An 18,777-nucleotide genomic window follows, 5' to 3' on the forward strand; every position below is an offset into this window, starting at 1 on the left:
GTTATTAAAGGTTCCATATGCCTGGCTGCTTGAATCATACTTGCAGTTCAGTGCAAAAGCAGTTTAACACTTTGTAGTGCTGCTCCTAAAGCAGGTTTAGCACTTGCCACAGAGCTGGCACTGTTTCGAAGCAGTGTGAGTTACAGTTTGTGTAAAGAAAGCATTTAATTTATTGATGGGATAGAGCAGTATAAGCAAACGGCTGGTAGTCAGTGACATTAAATAGGTGCTAGTATTCTGCCCATCAATTGAAGGTTTACTTCTCCTTGTGAAATTAAGGAATCTATGTGGTCTTGGTGTCAGTGACTTTCCTTGTTGCTTATTCATAAACGTTCGGCAGTACAATAGCACTAAACCCTCATTAAAGCTACGTGCTCATACCAGGACCTGCCATATCACATACACTTTTCAAAGACATAGAAAATAATTCTGCAGAGATAGAAAACAAATGAATGGCCGAGTCGTCATTATCTTACAGAAAGTGTATTAGTGGGGAGACACCTATTGGTTGGTGTCTACAACCAGGTGCCAACAACTCCATTGTCTTTTCACATTGCTGTGCCTTTTTCATATCTTAAAGCACACTTGATGAGCCTTTATAACCAAAATATTGATGGCCATTAAAGCTTTGGCTGTGCTGTTAATTAAGAAAAGTGCCATCCTGTAATAGTGTACCGTCAGCACTGACATAGCTCGCTAGAACATGTTACAGTTATTTTCAAATCCCTGCTGGTGTAGACGTCTGTGTTAGTGAAATGTATCCTTTCTTTTTCTTATGTGGTGTCAATGCACAGGCCCATTTCGAAGAATCCATGTATCTACGTAGAATATTCGATGGCTGGACGAGGCTAAAGACCACTGCAGTACCAACAATCTTTCAACACAATGGACGCCAACATAAGAAGGTAAAGCAAAATGTTCTCGAAAAGCATTCTTGACCATCAAAAGTGACAAACATCTCCCCCTTTTTTTTTTGTAGCCATTTGTCCTTAAGTTGCGTGACATAGTATCACGTCACTGAAGCCATGTGATGTGGTTGTCACATAGTTGGTGTCACATGACCATCTCAAGCCCCGTTCACACCCTTGCAACCGAATACGACCGAAAGAGACGAGACTTGTTCAAATCTCTTGAAATTTCTTAGAGCGAGAGAACACACTGGCACACTGGCGCCATCTATGTGGTGACCCCTGAACCACATTTCACAAGAGCGAAGGTTTTGCGGTATTTCCGAGGTCAAATGCGCATAATACCTATAAGAAAGGCTCGCTTATAACTAGGGTTCGGATTTTTCGGTTTAAACCGATAAAGGTACGCCGAATCCATTCTCGGAAATTCGGTTTTAACCGAAAAAGGTCAGTTTTTTGGTTCGGCGTTTTCGATTTAAACCGATAAAAGTATGCCAAATCCATTTTCGGAAATTCGGCTTTAATCGAAAAAGGTCATTTTCTAGGTTTGGCATTTTCAATTTAAACCGATAAAAGCACGTCGAATCCATTTTCTCAAATTAAGTTTTAACCGGAAAAGGTCACTTTGACCGTCAAGTCGTACCGCAGAGCCATGGCAAAAAAGTGGAACGACAGTGTCTATCGAGACGTATCCCAATGTATGGGATACACGGATGCCATCACGACGTTTTGGTTTAATGTGCGCATCATCGATCGGAACGTGAAGTCGGAAATGCCCCATGACTTTGCCATGTACAAGCGTGTTTTCAAACTCGTTGTAAGGAAGACTGACTTTATGCAAGCTCTGCATGTTGTATTGTGCTTCAACACGTCGCACCGTGTCCCTTTTGGCGGTCACAATTGGTTGATTGGCCGATTTCGGCTCAGGCAGCGCTTCATCTCCTCAGCCTGTCAGTGTCCAGTGTTAGCGTTGAGAGGGCATTTTCGAAGCTCAGTCATATTAACCGGAAAGAAAGACTGTGGGTCAACGAGGAGAACCTCTGAAAGTACATGTGTGTGTACCATAATAAGATAACGTAATTTTGACGTATAGAAGGCGAAGTTCCATGTTTTTTGGGCATAGGCTTCATATCTGACTTGTTTGTACTGTGTTTTTTTTTTCTTGTTTCTTTTACAGTTGCACACATTTGCCAAATAAAGTGTCCATTTCTTTTTCAATATATCTGTGCCGTTATTCTTTGAATGATCACAAATATCAGAACTACAAGGATCATCTGATCCGGTGTCCGTTGGTATTTATTTTAAATTCACCGAAAAAAAGCCGACAAACTTTTGTGGGCATAAATATTCGGCGAAAAAAAAAAAAAAAAATCAATTTTAAAATAAACACTGAAAAAAGTATGCTGAATTTTGAAAAAATAGAAACCGAAAACCCGGAACCCTATTTATAACATTGACAAAAGTTTTTTGAGCCAAGAAAGAAAGGATAATGCGCGAGAGAAATAGAAAATATGCCGGTCCGCCAAGTTTACACTGCTACCCAATAGATGGCGCCAGTGTGTCCTCTCGTTGTAAGAGGTTTCAAGGAACAGTTTGAAGAGGTTGCAAGAGTGTGAACGGGCCTTCATGGTGACCACCATACCACCATCCGCTAAATTTGGGGGGAAACATAGCAGTTCCGAAGACATTTCTGTGACGCCAAATTTAGTGGGATGGTTAGTAGTCCTCTAATCTTGGAAAGTGTGTGATGGTTTTTGAGGCAGTTATTGTAGCATTGCATGCTGAACTGTATCTTTATATACTTGCCAGTAATGTGTAGTTGTCTCTAGTTACTTTTTTGTACACATGTACTATCCTGGAATCTTGCTCAAAGTGAGGAAGGGGTCATACTTACAGAAGAAAGCTCTAAAGCAGGTATTTTTTCAACATAAAACATTTACTCAGTTCAAAGTGGAGTGTCGGACACAATGGCATGGGTATTTCGCACATCTAGGACGTAGCAACATCGTAAATGATATTTGAGATTGTATTTTATGATGTGCATTTTGTAGTTATCTCTCTGGAAGGTTTAAGGGTATGTAATGTAATTAGAAAGATTTGAGCACTGAGTAAAGTTGACTAGTAATTACATTCATTAAATGAGTAAAGTGTTCATCGTAATTCTTCCCAGTCAAAGTGGATCTTCACATCAGCCACACATCAATTGTGAAATTATTCCTTATTCATTTCTTTTATATAGGATGTTTGAAGAGTCAAACAATTGAAGTACTTTTGAAGTAACTGTTCACTACGCGACATTGTTAGTGCAAAAATGACATGCATTTTTTCAGATTTCATCTTGAAAGGATACTGGCGGCCATCAAACTTTGCCACTTAGGTTAGTAACGCAACAGAGTACTTTCCACCACCATAGTAGTTTTGATGACAGTCTTTAAATACTGAGAGAAAAACAGAAAATACCGGCAATGGGCTTGTTTGCACTGACGGTGTCGCGGAGTGTACATAATATATCTAGGCAAATTAAAAAAATGAATGTCTAGACTTTATTGCAGTTCGGCATCTGTTGCTGTAACTATCTTAGGTACAGTCTGGAGTACCGTAACTTTTACAGCTGTGGAAGCAACAGACAAAAGGATCTTTTATCGGCTTAGGGGAGGAGCTAATAAAACAAAGAGATAAATGTATTATTAATTAGTACAGCTTCTACAATGGCAAGTAACTTGTGGAACGTTCACCAATAATTACCAGTTTTGACTTGTTCATTTCTTGTTGATTTATTTTATCTTTTCAATCATATTGCTTTCTGGAGTTTGAATGTAGGATTGCCCCAGTACATAAGTGAGATCTTTTTGCATTTTCTGTCTTTGCAATAAGCCTTAGGTCATGAAACATGTGGTTATGTTATCCCCCGCTTTTCTTCTGCAGGAAGCCGCACCTTGTTTCCCCAAAGAAACTGCCATCCTGCCAGATGAAGGCCTGACCTTGAGGTGATTTACTTTCATTCTAATCATTTTTAGCATAGTTATGCAAATCACAGGCTACCATACACACATACTATGCCTCTTAAACGGGTGAAGGCTCACCCTTTTATGGCCGACCCGAACAGAAGCTCAACTCTTCTTGATGCGTTAGCATTAGTGCCGTGGTACATGCGCTGACTTTGGACTGGTTTGGAGCGCCGCCGACAGATGGCAGTGGCAATAGAACGCATAACAACGGAGGCCGCATTGGATTGGCTGGTTATAGGGAGCAACGCTGTGACAACACCTGGCGACCAAAGATCGCCGGCGACTTCCCCCTTCGCCAATTTCGAGCCACGCAGTGGTGGTGTCACTGGGGTCGTGTTAACCCCCCTCCCCCTTCACGCTGCTTCGCAGTGACAGTATGCTGATGGCTCATTACAAAATATTAACCCACCTTGTGCCACCCTTACATGCCGCCCCGCGGCGGCCCAAATACGCCCAGCCCCGCTGTCCCCCACTGCATTTTGGTTGCTATACTCGACGTCAACTATTTTGTGCCACATACCAAGGCCAGCGTAGCTTCGGCTATGCTTCAGTTCTCTCAAAGCTAGCTGCACGAGCGAGTTCGACGCAAGACAAAGCCACGTGCTCTCGCAGCAGTGCGTAACCGCAGCACTGTGGAAGCTACGATAGCCTTGACAGTATAGCACAAAATAGCTGATGTCGAGTATAAGCGTTACGTCATGCCGTCGCTCTCTTTAACCAGCCAATTCTGTGCGGCTGCTACCGTTTTTTAAATAGGACTGGCAATCTTCGAGGTTGCTGACTTGCTTGACCATTTTATAGTTACTTATGCTTCCTTTCGACCTATGATAGACTACAGTTTCAGCTATGAGCCACCGGGTTGGATCACAGGCCAGTCAGAAAACCATTTGGTATCGCTCTGATATACGCCTAAGAGTGGCGCATTCATACGGACGCCATGGCAATGTACCGCCCGGTCTCTAACTGGCTCGTGATGGGAAATTGCTGTTTGTATTTCTGACTATAGTTCACCGCAATGTGAAGGGGTATAGATAATTCCTTCACGTCGGTGCACACCTTGATATATCAAACAAAACCGCTTGGAGCATTTTGACGCATACTATTGGTGCTTTCATTTTATCTCTTCCACTAAAGTACAGTCCCCAACTGAGTAAATATCTTATATTGGTAGGAAAAAACTACTGCTACTGCAATATCTTATATTGGTAGGAAAAACCATCCCAAATAGGTATTTGTAATCCTAATATTACTACTAGAACTAATAAAAATAATAAAAAATTATACAATACTATATTTTTTGTGCCCACAGAAATTTGTCAGTCTTCACTACGGTACAGTAGAATTAGTTTAATATCTGATGACAAGTGGCTGGGCATGTGCCCTTGTTTTTTGGTGAGCTCTATTTTCTGGAAGAAGTTTCTGGGGTGTGTACTAAATTTTACAGGAAGGTACGCTGGGCTTATGAAATGTATACCGTATTTACTCCCAGAATGAACGCACTTTTTTTTCCGAAAAATCGATGTAAACTTGGGGGGGGGGGGGGGGGGGGGCGTTCATTACGCGAAGTAAAATTTTTGCGTACATATTTACTCGCATAATGAACGGACCTTTTATCCTGAAAAATCGACATAACTTCTTATCTCTTCGCGCGCGGCGCGCGACCCTGTAACCAAACTAAGCTGTGAAAAAAAAAAAGAAAAAAAAAAGCTCCTTTTTGTTTTCTTTTTCTCTTAGTTCCTTGGTTTTTTTGGGTTCTTTTTTTTTTTTTTGCCGCCTTTCCCAAGCTGTTTTGTTGACTAAGGTGTTGCTTAGGTGAGGGCTTCTCCACTTATCTTTCTTATCTCTGCGCGCGACGCACGACCCCCCGTAAACAAACTGCGCTGTAAAAAAAAAAGAAGGAAAAAAAAAAGCTTTTCTTTGTTTTGTTTTTTTCTCTTAGTTTCGTGTTTTTTTTTTGTTTTTTTTTTTTTTCCTTTTTGCCGTTTTTCGCAAGCTGTTTCGTTCGCTTAGATCTTAGAGGGCTTCTCCGCTTCTCTTTCTTACCTCCTTGCGCGCGACGCGCGACCCCCTGTAACCAAACTGAGATGTGCAAAAAAAAAAAAAAAAAAAGGAGAAAAAGAAGTTTTTTTTTTTCTTCTCTTAATTCCGTGTTTTTTGTTTTTTTTTTTCTTTTTGCCGCCTTTCGCGAGCTGTTTCGTTCGATTAGAAGGCTTCTCTGCTTCTCTTTCTTACCTCCTTGCGCGCGACCCCCCTAAATCCAAACTGCGCTGTGCAAAAAAAAAAAAAAAAAAATAATAATAATAAAAAAGCTCCTTTTTTTGTTTCTTTTCTTCTTGCTTCCGTTGGATCTTTTCGAATTCTTTTAATGCCTTTTGCAAGGCGTTTTGTTCGCCCACGCTGCCCATGCATTCGCGACCTCGCTGCACCAGGATAAAAAAGTGTGTTCATTTCGCGCGCGTGGGGGGAGTGGGTCAAAATTTCGACCTCCGATTTGGGGGTGCGTTTAATACGCGAGTGAAAAAAAAAGTCGTAATTTTGAGAGCCGACTTGGGGGGTGCGTTCATTGTGCGAATAAATACGGTATATACAGTCATGTCTCGCTCACATGCGAGACATGGCTGTATATCTCACTCCATTCCCAGAAAAATTGTCCATAGTGTCAGTCGTCCATAATAACAAATCAGGGTCAAAACGCGTATGTTAGCTAGCATAGCAACAACAAGGTATACATGGTTTATTGAGCTAAAAGAGGACAAGATGTGGGTTTGTAGTGATACTTTCAAGTCTACTTTTGTGTCCAGTAAGTGCAACAAATCCGCTACTTGAAGTGCGCTTTCACCCTGCTGCTGTTGTCAGCGCACAGTTTTCTTCGAGTTTCTTTTTTCATTTTTTCCTGCTCAACTAAAAAAAATATTTTTTAAGTTGAGCAGGAAGCTCCATTCGTTTACGTTTGACACTCGCCATGGTCTCTGATCACTTCCACCTCTCCCCTGGTATCGTCTACTCTGCCTTCCAAGTTTCCCCAAACAGCTACAAGGTCTACAGTGAGGTGCCTTTGCTTTTAGGGCTCATTTTTTTTGGTTCCCGGTTTTAGGTCTCAAGCAACAATAGACTGCAAGCAATAATAACCCAATTTACACAAAAAAAAAAAAATTTTTTTTGGTGCGGAGTTTTTATTGTAAGACCAGCAACGAACATCCGGGTGCACACTGCGACCTCTTGGGTTCACTGATATCCTGGGAGCGTTTTTGGACCTTTTCTTTTTTTAAACTTGGGGCACTGGCATTCATAATGATGAGACAAAAATACCTGTATTTATCCAATTCGTCCCCAAAATAGCTGTCCATAGTCCGGACTGTGGGTTTACATATTAAGGTGGCAGAATAGACCCTTTCAGGTATTCAGTGCCATCTGGCGGCTCAAATAGCAGTTTAAACTTTACCGTACTGATGGCGGCAATGAACCTGTATAGTCTGGAGTATTTTTATCGGGCTCCGTCACTTTTGTGAGTCGACGGCAAACGAGTGTTCATATGTTCAACCCGGCAAGGCACGCCACTCTCTGGGGAGCGATTCCCCGTGCCCAAGATGAGCGTGGCGAAGGGAGACAAGTCCAATCTTGGCAGAGATCTCTGTGCATGCGGTGATAAGAAACACCGATGAGTAAAGGCAACGATTCGTCTTGTCGATCACGTGCAGTGGACAACGGAAGTCACATGCCACAGGTTTTGAAACATGCTACTGTGCAGGACACATAGATCATAAGGTCGCTCAATTGATGGTTTTACCCGTTTGGCTCTCGCGATATATATTACATTTCATGGTGCTCTTAAGCAATTTCTGCGATTTACACTTGTCAAAGGTACCTTTTGTGAATTCCGGCCAAAAGAGTCTCGGCTTGTGGTCTGTAGCAGTGGAATCCAGGAACCTGCTCATACTCAATCTTCTTGATAAGAACGTCCAGCGTCGGAAGCAGATACCCACAGTGAATGTAGTTGTCACTTTGCAGGACATTAAGGGTTTCATGACCTCTAATGAAATGTCGGATGTTGTACCAAGGAAGTCATGACAACTACCTAGATTGGTCATACCCTGCAATACTTCTTGATGAAGTTACATAGGCTCATGAGGTGGCAGCAGCCTAAAAATTCCTAGCTTGCAGAAGAGGACCATCTACGTCTGTTCCCTTTTCTAAAAACGTGTTGATAGCATCCATGGCCTTGAAGGTAGAGTTCCACCTTGTAACATTTGGCCGAGGTACATAGATTCTGCAGTGGGCCCTGATCGTTGTAGCTGCTTCTGCGAATTGTTTGTGCTAATGAATACAATCTAAAAAAAAAGTAAGACAGACTCACCTAAAGTTTTCACGAAATTTGACCCGCTGTCCAAGATAACCCTCATAATGTCGGCAAAAAACATACAATACTGACTGATACTGAATATGGTTACAAAAATTACCTTATTAAAGCAAAACAAAGATCTCTTAAAGAATATAGAAGATAAATGTTCAGTGTTGATAGTTTTTATTCATTTTTCGAAAGCCTTCGACCATTTGAACCATAATATCCTGCTATAAAAACCAAATTCTTATGGAATTAGAGGGCACTCCTTAGCTCTGGTTGCAAGCCGTTTGAGTTTCTGGCAGTAAACTGTAGAAATAAGCGGTCATTCCTTTATGCTAAAACCAGTTTGGACAGAGGTACTCCAAAGCAGTGTTTTAGGTCCACTGCTATTTAATAATTTAATTTATAAATTATAATTTATAATCTTTTTAGTAAATGAAATAAATGTATATTTCTAAATAATTTAATTTATAAATGATATTGTCAATACCACAGGTAACCAACTGCCTTTTGTAATTTATGCTGATGATACATTTTTTTTTTCAGGAAATAATATTGATGGTTTAGCAGTTGATGCAAATAACTGCTTTGAAAAAGTTCATGGGATGTTTTCTTTAAAAATAAAGTTAAAGCAGTTATATTCAAACCAAGAAACAATGTACAGAGTCACTGCTAGATTAATGTTAAATGCTTCTGAAATTGAAATTATAACTAGTGTGAGAGCATTGGGCGTGATATTTCACGAGCACCTGGTATGAAACTCTCAGATTCAAAGTGTCACTCTACAACTTTTGAGTGTCATAGGTGTTCTCTACAAATAGTGATATATATTGCCACGTAGCATAAAACTTTTAATTTCTAATGCATTATTCTGGGGAACTAGAACATGTACAAACACAAATATGTTTTTCTTGCAGAAAAAAAAGCTAATGCCTCACATTACTTGCACACTGAACCACTGGCTTTTTGATAAGCATCAAGTCGTGAAAATAAATTAATATTACATTTATAACTTCGCTTCAATGTATGTGCCAACATTTCTTAATCCTGGAGAGTGGGGAACAAAAGGACAGGACAACACGAATCTTATTGGAGATTTGTGTTGTCCTGTTCTTCTGTTCCCCACTCACCAGGGTTAAAAGATGTCATTTCTTTACCAACTCCCCTGTGCTTTCGCATTAACTTAATATATCTGCCATGTTTCAAAATACCATATTGCCGCGCGCGCAGCTCGCCAAGGAGGCAGCGCGCACGTGGCCTAATGGTTATCGTGCCTGCCTTTCACACGAAAAGCCAGGGTTCGATTCCTGAGAGCGACGCACCTTTTGTTATTCCTACAATTTAGTTTTCTGGTAAATTCGAGAATCCTGTTGAGTGTTCGAGGTCCGAATGTTCTATGCGTCGAACATTCTACGCCGATTATTCCAGGAGCTTACGCATGTACATAAGGGGCTCCGCATGGCGAACGGGAGTCAGTCTCGCCCCAGCGCTCGATCCTGCGGTTTCAACGACATCGGCGTCCGTGACGCTCCCTGCTTTTTTCTGTTTCATTTTTCTTTTATTAATTTGGGCACAAGTTCGTCCCATTAAACTTTTAGTTTACTTCAGCTTTTGTCGCCTCATCACTTGTCATTCGTGGCATTTGTTGCAGCAAACTGCCAGCCTAACTGGAAAAAAATACTATTGTGTACGGAATGTGCAGTGCCGGGCCCTGTAGAGTGCCGGGTCTTCAAACAAATTATGGGCTGCGGATGTTTCAATACACGCTACCCACACTACTGAATTGTCTAAATGAGTGAGGCATTCACATAGAGCTTGCAAACAGAAAGGTCCCATTTTTTTTTCTATGTAGCTCAGTGTGTATCACTACTGTGTGGTGCACGTTAAAGAACCCAGGCTAGTGGTTGTACTTCACTGACTAAGTTCTTCATCTGCTGCTGAGACACCAGATGCCCATTGAGGCTGACTAACTTCCAGATGTCTAAACATACATACAACACACTTACTTTATTACTGTTGACATTTTTTTATTACTTCCCTGCCTACCAAGTTGCCAAGTGTTGGATGCAGAGGCCTTGAGCTTTTTTCCCCTATCCCCCTTTCCTCCATTACAAACTCTGGGAGTCAAATGAAGTGAATTGAATCTAAGCATTGGTGAAACACTTTTTGTTTGAATAATGAATGCGTCACACCCATAGCAAATCATTGTGGTCTACAAGCGCATGAGGAGGCCCAGGAAACGTTTGTATGCAAAAATGGGATCTGTACTGAATTCTGGACATGCGGAACTTCCTACTCCATGTTTACAACACAGATACCATCCTTGCTTGAAAATGTTACCTCTGCTCCTTTATTACAATGTAGACCAATGAGCTTGTTGGTTGAGTTGAGGAACACCTTCTGATCTTTTATATTTTCAAGATATCTTCTCCTTTGTTTCCTTGCTTCCTTTTCATGTCTCTTTCTTTCATTTTTGTACTGTGGGGTGCAATTCCAAAAAAGATCGCTTTGACTTTATTGTGCTGTTACTAGTTGAAAGAAAGTCTGTGTCGTCCCCCGTCCCATTCATCTGTGTCTTATTCTTTTGATGTTCTTCGCTTCTTTATTTTCTAAACTTTCCTGTAGGTTCGCTCTAATTGGCTACCCCTAGCTCGGAGGAGAATTCAATCTGCCGGTCTTGTAACTATAGTGCGGCTATCCCAACTTAGATTTTTTTAGGTTTCTGCTGGACTGCAAGGCAGTCCAGCAGAGCGTACGAAGAGTGCTAACCAGTCTGTTCTGCTCTTGCAGCTTCTGCTCCTTCAGTCTGCATTGCACTCGTGCACCGCATAAGGAGACGGTTTTCAACGCGTCATCGCAGCCACAATACCGCTGGTATCGGCTTAAGGATTTCCTGCCCGACAAGTACTGCGGCCTTCCTCGTGCCTACGTGACCGAGGGGGCCGTCTACGCGCCTGCAAGCAGTGAGCTTGCAAGTTTGCTTCGGACGCTTGGTCCTCCAGACCGGAACTCAAGGGGCGTCACTTCCGCAGCAGGATCCTATATCAGCGCATCACTCTCAGTCGGCGGGTTGCAGTCCAGCAGAGCGTACGAAGAGTGCTAACCAGTCTGTTCTGCTCTTGCAGCTTCTGCTCCTTCAGTCTGCATTGCACTCGTGCACCGCATAAGGAGATGGTTTTCAACGCGTCATCGCAGCCACAATACCGCTGGTATCGGCTTAAGGATTTCCTGCACGACAAGTACTGCGGCCTTCCTCGTGCCTACGTGACCGAGGGGGGCGTCTACGCACCTGCAAGCAGTGAGCTTGCACGTTTGCTTCGGACACTTGGTCCTCCAGACCGGAACTCAAGGGGCGTCACTTCCGCAGCAGGATCCTATATCAGCGCATCACTCTCAGTTGGCGGGTTGCAGTCCAGCAGAGCGTACGAAGAGTGCTAACCAGTCTGTTCTGCTCTTGCAGGTAAAGTGCTGTTTTGGTTTAAGCGCTTCTGTGATTTTATACTCTGCTGGACTGCCCAACTTTTTCAACATGCCTAACGACGCGGAGAATCGAGAGTGTATTGTGTGTCTAAAATCTCTAGGTTTGGATGGTCAGGGGCTGAAATGCTCCGTCTGTAACCACTGGTATCACATTGGGAAATGTGCGGGGATTTATAAGACTGCTCTGAAGGGGCTTTCTCAGGAGCAAATGCTTGCTTGGCAATGCTCTACATGCAAATTGCACTTCGCTCGGCAATCTTCAACTGATCAAGAGCCTACTCAAAAACAGAGCAATCCGAATGAACCGGACATTGCAAAACTAATTTTGGACATGAGCTCAAAGCTGACGGAAGTACTTGGTCGTCTTGATTTGATGGAGAAGTCGATCGCGGTGCAATCAGCCAAGCACGATGCTGTGATTGCAAAACTCACGCAGCAGGAAAAAACAATAGAAGGAATTGAAGAATCAATGGAAATGTTGGGGTCACAGTACGATGAAATTCTTAAAAAAGTAAAAACTCAAGAGGACACCACTTTGGAACTAAGCAAAAAAGTGAGTAAGATGGAATCCGCAATGTCGAAGCAAGAAATGGAAATCCGTGAACTTAAAACAACCGTAGATAACATGGAACAGTACTCAAGACGAAAAAATGTAGAAATCCACGGCATCCAAAAGAAGGAAAATGAGAATCTACTTGAAATGATTCAGTGTCTCGCCAATAAACTGCAACTGCCTGTACCTGCGACGGAGGATGTCGAGGCTGTACATAGGTTAAGTGCTCGAGAAGGAAAAATTCCACCTATTATTGTACGTTTCAACGAGCGTTCTGCCAGGGACCAGTGGCTGACGAAGCGAGTGGCACTCCGGCAAGAAAAAATATTCATTAATGAGAACTTGACTAAGTCCGTCAAGGAACTGCTTTGGAGTGTGAGGCAGTGTGCTAAAGAGAAAAATTACAAGTATGTATGGGTCAAAAACGGGAAAATTTTCGTTCGTCAGAGCGAAAATAGGGCAGTCATTCGTATTAACCGTCAGGAAGATTTATTGAAAATCGCTTGAAATGTCAGTGTCATTTGAAACGTTTTCAGAGTGGGAAACCCACTGGAAGGAAGCCATCGTGGCATCTCCTAGCACCGAGGTAACCCTAAATATGTTGCACATCAATATCAGAAGTATACAAAAACACTAGAATCATTTATTAGTTTCCCTGGCCGATCATGTTGACAGTTTGGATATTTTAATTTTAACAGAAATTAATACTACCATATCAAACGTCTCCTTGTACTCTCTGGATGGGTTTCAATCGTTTTCACTGTGCAGAGAAAATAGAAGAGGGGGCGGAATACTTATGTTTGTTAAAAGTTCTTGGTTCTGTGAACCAGTAACCACATCTCTCACTCAAGCTGAAGTGCTGGTCACTGCTATCTCAAGACAGGACATTTCATTCGTCATTGGCGCTTTTTACAGGCCGCCAAGTTCGAATATTACCTTATTTTTTGACGAGTTAGCAGGATTACTAAACACGTTTGGCAATGATAGCCAGCTAGTGTTCGCGGGCGATTTTAACATCGATGTAATGAAAGTTGCAAACAATGGAGTTGCAAATTATCTGAACCTGTTATCAGGTTTTGGATTAGAAAACTTGACCACGAATTTCACAAGAGAAGAGTTTCTTGGTAATCGGTTTACACGTACGGCGATTGATCATGTAGTTGTGAGACTAAATAAAGCAAAATTTGCCTCTGGAGTAATTAAGCAAAAAATTGCAGACCACTATTTTGTATCCTTTATAGCATTTTGTGGCGCACCGCAAGATGACATGGTTGATCAATACAGCGTGATTCTAGACAGAAGAAAAATAGATAATTTTATTAAGCAATTTGACTGGAGTAGTTTACTCGCCATGGATCATATCACTGCATATCAAACAATGGTGGCTCAATTTGAATATATATATAACAACAGTAAGAAAAAAATAAAAATAAAACAAAGAAAAAGCAGCAATGCGTGGATTACTGTAGAAATAATGGAATTGTGCCATGAAAAGAATATACTATGGAATCGAGTGAAAGCTAACCCAGCAAACAGCGCACTGAAAGCGGAGTTTAGAACCTTACGGAATAAAATAACTGCTGAAATAAGGCTAGCAAAGAAAAGGCACTATAGCACTCGTTTGCAGCAAAACCAAAAAAATCAGAAGAAAACGTGGCAAACTGTGCAGGAACTAACTGGCCACAGGAAAAAAGAAAGCATAGATGAAACAATTACCGTAAGAAAGCGTTTAGTGATACTGATTTGAATTCACTAAGTAACAAATTTAATACTACTTTTGTGCGTAGCGTGTCAGATCTTCACTCCCAAATGAGGGGTGTTCCGGACTTTGCATCCAGCCCCGTTAGTGGGTGCGGAAACTCGGCTTATTTAACACAGATGACAGAGGATGACTTAGTGAAGATTATCAAGAATATGGCTCCAGGCAAATCACCAGGAGCTGATAGGATTCGCCTAAGAGATATATCGGCAAATTTTGAGCACCTAAAGCACATACTTCTGAAGATAATCAATTCGTGCCTTTCTACGGGTCAGATCCCCAACGGCCTGAAGATCGCGGTCGTGTGGCCCATCTATAAGAAAGACGTAGCCGTAAAGTCATATCGAACTACAGACCAATTTCTATCCTGCCCGTGATTTCATTGATACTGGAAAAGTTCGTTTTCAACATAATGACTTCATTCTGTGAGAAATACTCCCTGTTATAACCGTCCCAGTATGGGTTTAGAAAAAATAGAGGAACAATTACGTTATTGGAAGATCTCTCTGACCATATCCACAAGAACATATATATAGAGAACAACAACTTTGTGTTAGCTCTCTTTCTGGATCTAACAAAGGCATTTGATTCAATTAACCACAAAATACTGATAAAGAAATTACTACGCATTGGCTTTAGGGGCCCTTTTATTGAATTTTTAACTGACTACCTCTCGGCCCGTCACCAAATGGTAAGCATTTGTGACGTTAAAAGCGATTTATTGCCAATTAGTACGGGCGTCCCTCAAGGTTCCATTCTCGGTCCTCTTCTTTTTAATATTTATGTAAATGACCTTGGCAGCCTACCATTTTCTTCGACGGTATATCAGTGCGCGGATGACACTGTTCTGGTTTTTGCAAGTAATGACGAAGCCACAGCGTTATCGTATTTTCAACGCGATATACATGGGTTGATGGCTTGGTTCAGAGCTAACCAAATCTTAGTTAACGCGGACAAAACGAATCTAATGCATTTTCATAATCCTCACAAAGTATTAAATTTGTCTATGCCTTTAATGCTACATGAGTCTGACTGCAGAGACTGTGAATGCACACCTTTAGAATATGTGTCATCTGTAAAGTATTTAGGTCTTTTTTTCGACAAATTTTTAAACTGGGGCACTCACATAGACTACCTTGCGAAGCGTCTTCGCGTGGTTTCCGCATACTTGTTTCATCTGCGTATGGTATCTGACGTAAGTTTACGGATAAAGGTGTACCAAGCGTTAGGTGAATCGGTGCTCCGTTATGGTATAACGATATATGGAGCATGTTCAAATTACAAGAAAACAAAATTAGATAATATTCTACACAATGTGTCCAAAAATATTGCGTACAGAACAAGGTGGAGCGGTGTAGATCCTGATTTAAGAATGAGGTCTCTTCTAATTCTTTCCATTGAACGACTGTACATCTATGTAGTTTGTCTAAAACATTATTATAACGACACATTCAAGGCACCATTAAAAAAGCAAAGAACACTAAGGAAAACAGAGCGGTTTGTTCAGCCTAGGATTTTTACGAATTACGGAAAAAGAGTAAGATCATTTTATGTCCCATACTTTTTTAATAAATTACCTGACGATCTATTTTGTTTACAGTCATTCAGTGTTGTTAAAAGATGCCTAAAATATTGGTGTCTTACTCATACTAACTAGTTCAGTGCGTGCGTCTCAGTGCAGACTTTGTTATGTTTTAATATGTGTGCGGTTGCATGTGCAGTTGCATTTTGATATTGTATAATTTTGACTTCTGTTGGCTGTCGGGACCCGCCCACAAGCACCCTCGTGCTTTTGCGGGCCCGTACGTATCTGTATGTTTTCGTTCAGAAATAAATAAATAATAATAATAATAATAATAATAATAATAATAATAATAATAATAATAATAATAATAATAATAATAACAAAAGCTTTTGATGCTACGAGCCTCTCAGTGCGAGTGTTTGTACTTTCTAATCATGGAGTTGATTGTGAAATGTTCAGCTTCCTGGATGACGCTGCATATACACAACTCTTTTTGCAGGTTGCAGGACACAAGCCACGAGAAAAACAATGGTGCATGCAGAAATTTCACCAAAAGCATATTGAAACCTGTTGAAGTAAGTATGTAGCGTGATCATAGTTTTTATTGGTTCTCGAGTCCACACATAGTTCGGCAAAACTTCGATAGCATTTATAGTATAATATTGTAAGGGGTTCTTCCACATGTTCAGTTTGCTTACTTAGTTAACTACAGAAATCGAAACTGTCTTAAATAATGTTTTGTCATATGAGATGAACAATCATAAATAGGATGTTTTAAAAGTTCTCCGTGAGATAAAAATCACTTGTAGGGAAAAACATTTCAAAGTGAATGCTCGCCAAGCACGTCAGTCAGCGTGCATGAATTTTTTTATTTTTCATAACAATTTTCTTTACACAATAGCTATGCTAGATTTGTTGAGACCTCCTAATCTGTTTTTACTATTAAGACTTCTGTGTTTGTGAAACCAAACATAGGTTTCAAACATCATAGAATGATATGGGGTGAAACTATCAGTTCTGATAGCATCACGCCGCTTCGGCACTTGCTTTTGCTTTTCTGCAATGTGTGCGTCTTCCCTAATTTCGCCTTTTTTATATTTATTTTTTCTTTTCGAGATGTATGTACCTTCAAGGTTCTTGTAAGCTGCATTGGCTATTTTTTTTCGACGGGAAGTGGGAACAAAAGTGGAATCCACAGGCCGAGCTGGACATAAACATGCCGCCACTTTTTTAACTTTATGAGTGTCGCATCCCCTTTTTAAATAGCTTTCGGTGTTTATTTAGTACAGTAGGGGTAACTATGAACATTGGAAATGACTACTATATGACGATCCATTCATGTGATACTAAGGAAGGAGCTATGGACGGGCGGCAGAGAAAAGCTCACTGGAGAAAAGCTCACCGGAGAAAAGCTCACCGCAAAACTGGCATATGTGGAGAAAAGCTCACCGGCCTCTAATCAAATGCAGAAAAAAACTCGCCGATTTTTTTTTTTTTTAGCTTGGAGTATTCTGTATCAAACGTGGCAATTTAACACAATTCGCATTCGTCACTTTATTAAAAATATATACTCTTTTTGTAATATTCTTGAAGTTCATTGGGCATAATTACTAATTCCTCAGAAATTCGTAACCACCCATTCTTTATAGTAGGGAGTTTTCGTAGATCGTTTCCGAGGTCCCGCAATGCCCTCCGCAACCAGTTACGCTAGCCGGAACTCTGCAGTCAAGGCCATCGGCGTGCCGGCGCAGTAGCGTTTGCTTCGTTGCGGAGGGCTTAGCGGAAGGGGAGACGCGGACTACGAAAACTCCCTATTATTGAAGCCGCAAGTATAAAATCAGAACATTGTACAGCGGTAAAAAATACAACAATTTATATACAGCTGAAAGTGCGCCGTCGGTAGCTCTGTCAGATAAAGAGGTTTAATTGTACTTTTCGAGCTAATATGAGTAGCGATGTGTGAACAGTTTCAGCTCCAAATATTGTGTAGTGCCTAATAGATAAGTAGGTGTTTGCTGACGTAATGAGAGTCGGCTACGCTGTTTTCTTTCTGTTAATTTTACTAACAAACTTAAGTTACGTGAACAGCTTCGTCCTGTCGTGTTTGTTGTCTTCACTCCGTCGTCGTCGTTTGAGCAGTTTTCAACATGTATACCAACGTTTACCAACTCGTCCACTTCGCTATATTAATTCGCTATATTACAGAAAACCAATTCTTATATAGGTCACGAGAAACAACGGTGCCAGTGTGAAGCTCTGAAAGTCATGGGTGGCTCGCCGTAGAAGGGCAAAATAACACAAAGGCAACGTGTGGAAACACCAGCATGAACGGCTACAAAACGTTCATGTCTGTAGAAGAAAAAGTCTCGACATCCTACTGACTGTTTTATCTAGTTTTCAAAGGTGAACAAAAGCTTCAAAGAGAATTTCAGGCACCGCGTTGCCTTGCTTGCACTTTCGGATTTTCGGCATTTAGAATTTTGATTTTTAGGTTTTAGGCAGGAATTATTATGTTTTCGAACTTTTTCCTGTTCTTCAAGTTTATAAAGTTTTCAGTTCGGCTTTCGTTGCCTACAGATTAAGCCTCAAAAAACACTCGCCCGCAATTATTAAATTGGAGGCAATATACACAATAAGCTTAACAAATATTACAAAAAAAGACACTTTCTTTTCTACAAAGCTGATGAATTTTAATAATAATAAATTGATATATGTTACGCATGATCCAACAGCCTCCATATAAAATGAAGAAAAAAAAAATCGGTGACCTTTTCTTCGCATACGCTCAATGGCCGGTGAGCTTTCTTCCGTATTGGCCGGTTTCGCGGTGAGCTTTTCTCCAGTGAGCTTATTTCCGGTGAGCTTTTCTCTGGTGAGCTTTTCTCCGGTGAGCTTTTCTCCGGGATTCGCTATGGGCAACCTGTGATTACCAGGAAACTAAAACTCGTGCATCTGTCCTCGAGGGCTGCGGTCTATCCATTTCATTTTGCTTCGCTGGCAGGTTCTATGCTGTCTACATATGTGGTATCTAATCTCAGTTTGACTAAAACCGAGAGAGGGAGCAATTAACCTTTCGCCTGACAGCAATATTAAAAAACATGGGCAACCAAGAATTCAGTCTTGAAGACATTAAGAGACTTTGCCCGTGTATTAATTGAACTGAAAACAGTGTTTTGCTGACTTGTAAGGTGTGTCCACAAGG

The 18,777-nt window shown here is 41.1% G+C and overlaps 1 protein-coding gene across 3 annotated transcripts in view; it reads left to right on the forward strand.

The window, feature by feature from the left end:
- LOC120846517 (peroxynitrite isomerase THAP4) overlaps window positions 1–18,777 on the forward strand; it is a 32,929-nt gene that overhangs the window by 3,900 nt on the left and 10,252 nt on the right. For 2 of the 3 annotated variants that reach the window (XM_040218307.1, XM_042292439.1), the window contains exons 2-4: window positions 795–905; window positions 3,834–3,895; window positions 16,075–16,150. In XM_040218307.1, coding sequence (XP_040074241.1) covers window positions 795–905; window positions 3,834–3,895; window positions 16,075–16,150 — 249 coding nt within the window. The remainder of the gene's footprint in view (window positions 1–794; window positions 906–3,833; window positions 3,896–16,074; window positions 16,151–18,777) is intronic. The other variant, XM_040218311.1, reaches the window with a different exon arrangement.

Source organism: Ixodes scapularis, unplaced genomic scaffold (assembly GCF_016920785.2).
Source record: "Ixodes scapularis isolate PalLabHiFi unplaced genomic scaffold, ASM1692078v2 PGA_scaffold3__209_contigs__length_174095766, whole genome shotgun sequence".
In the NCBI taxonomy this organism is placed as follows: domain Eukaryota; kingdom Metazoa; phylum Arthropoda; class Arachnida; order Ixodida; family Ixodidae; genus Ixodes; species Ixodes scapularis.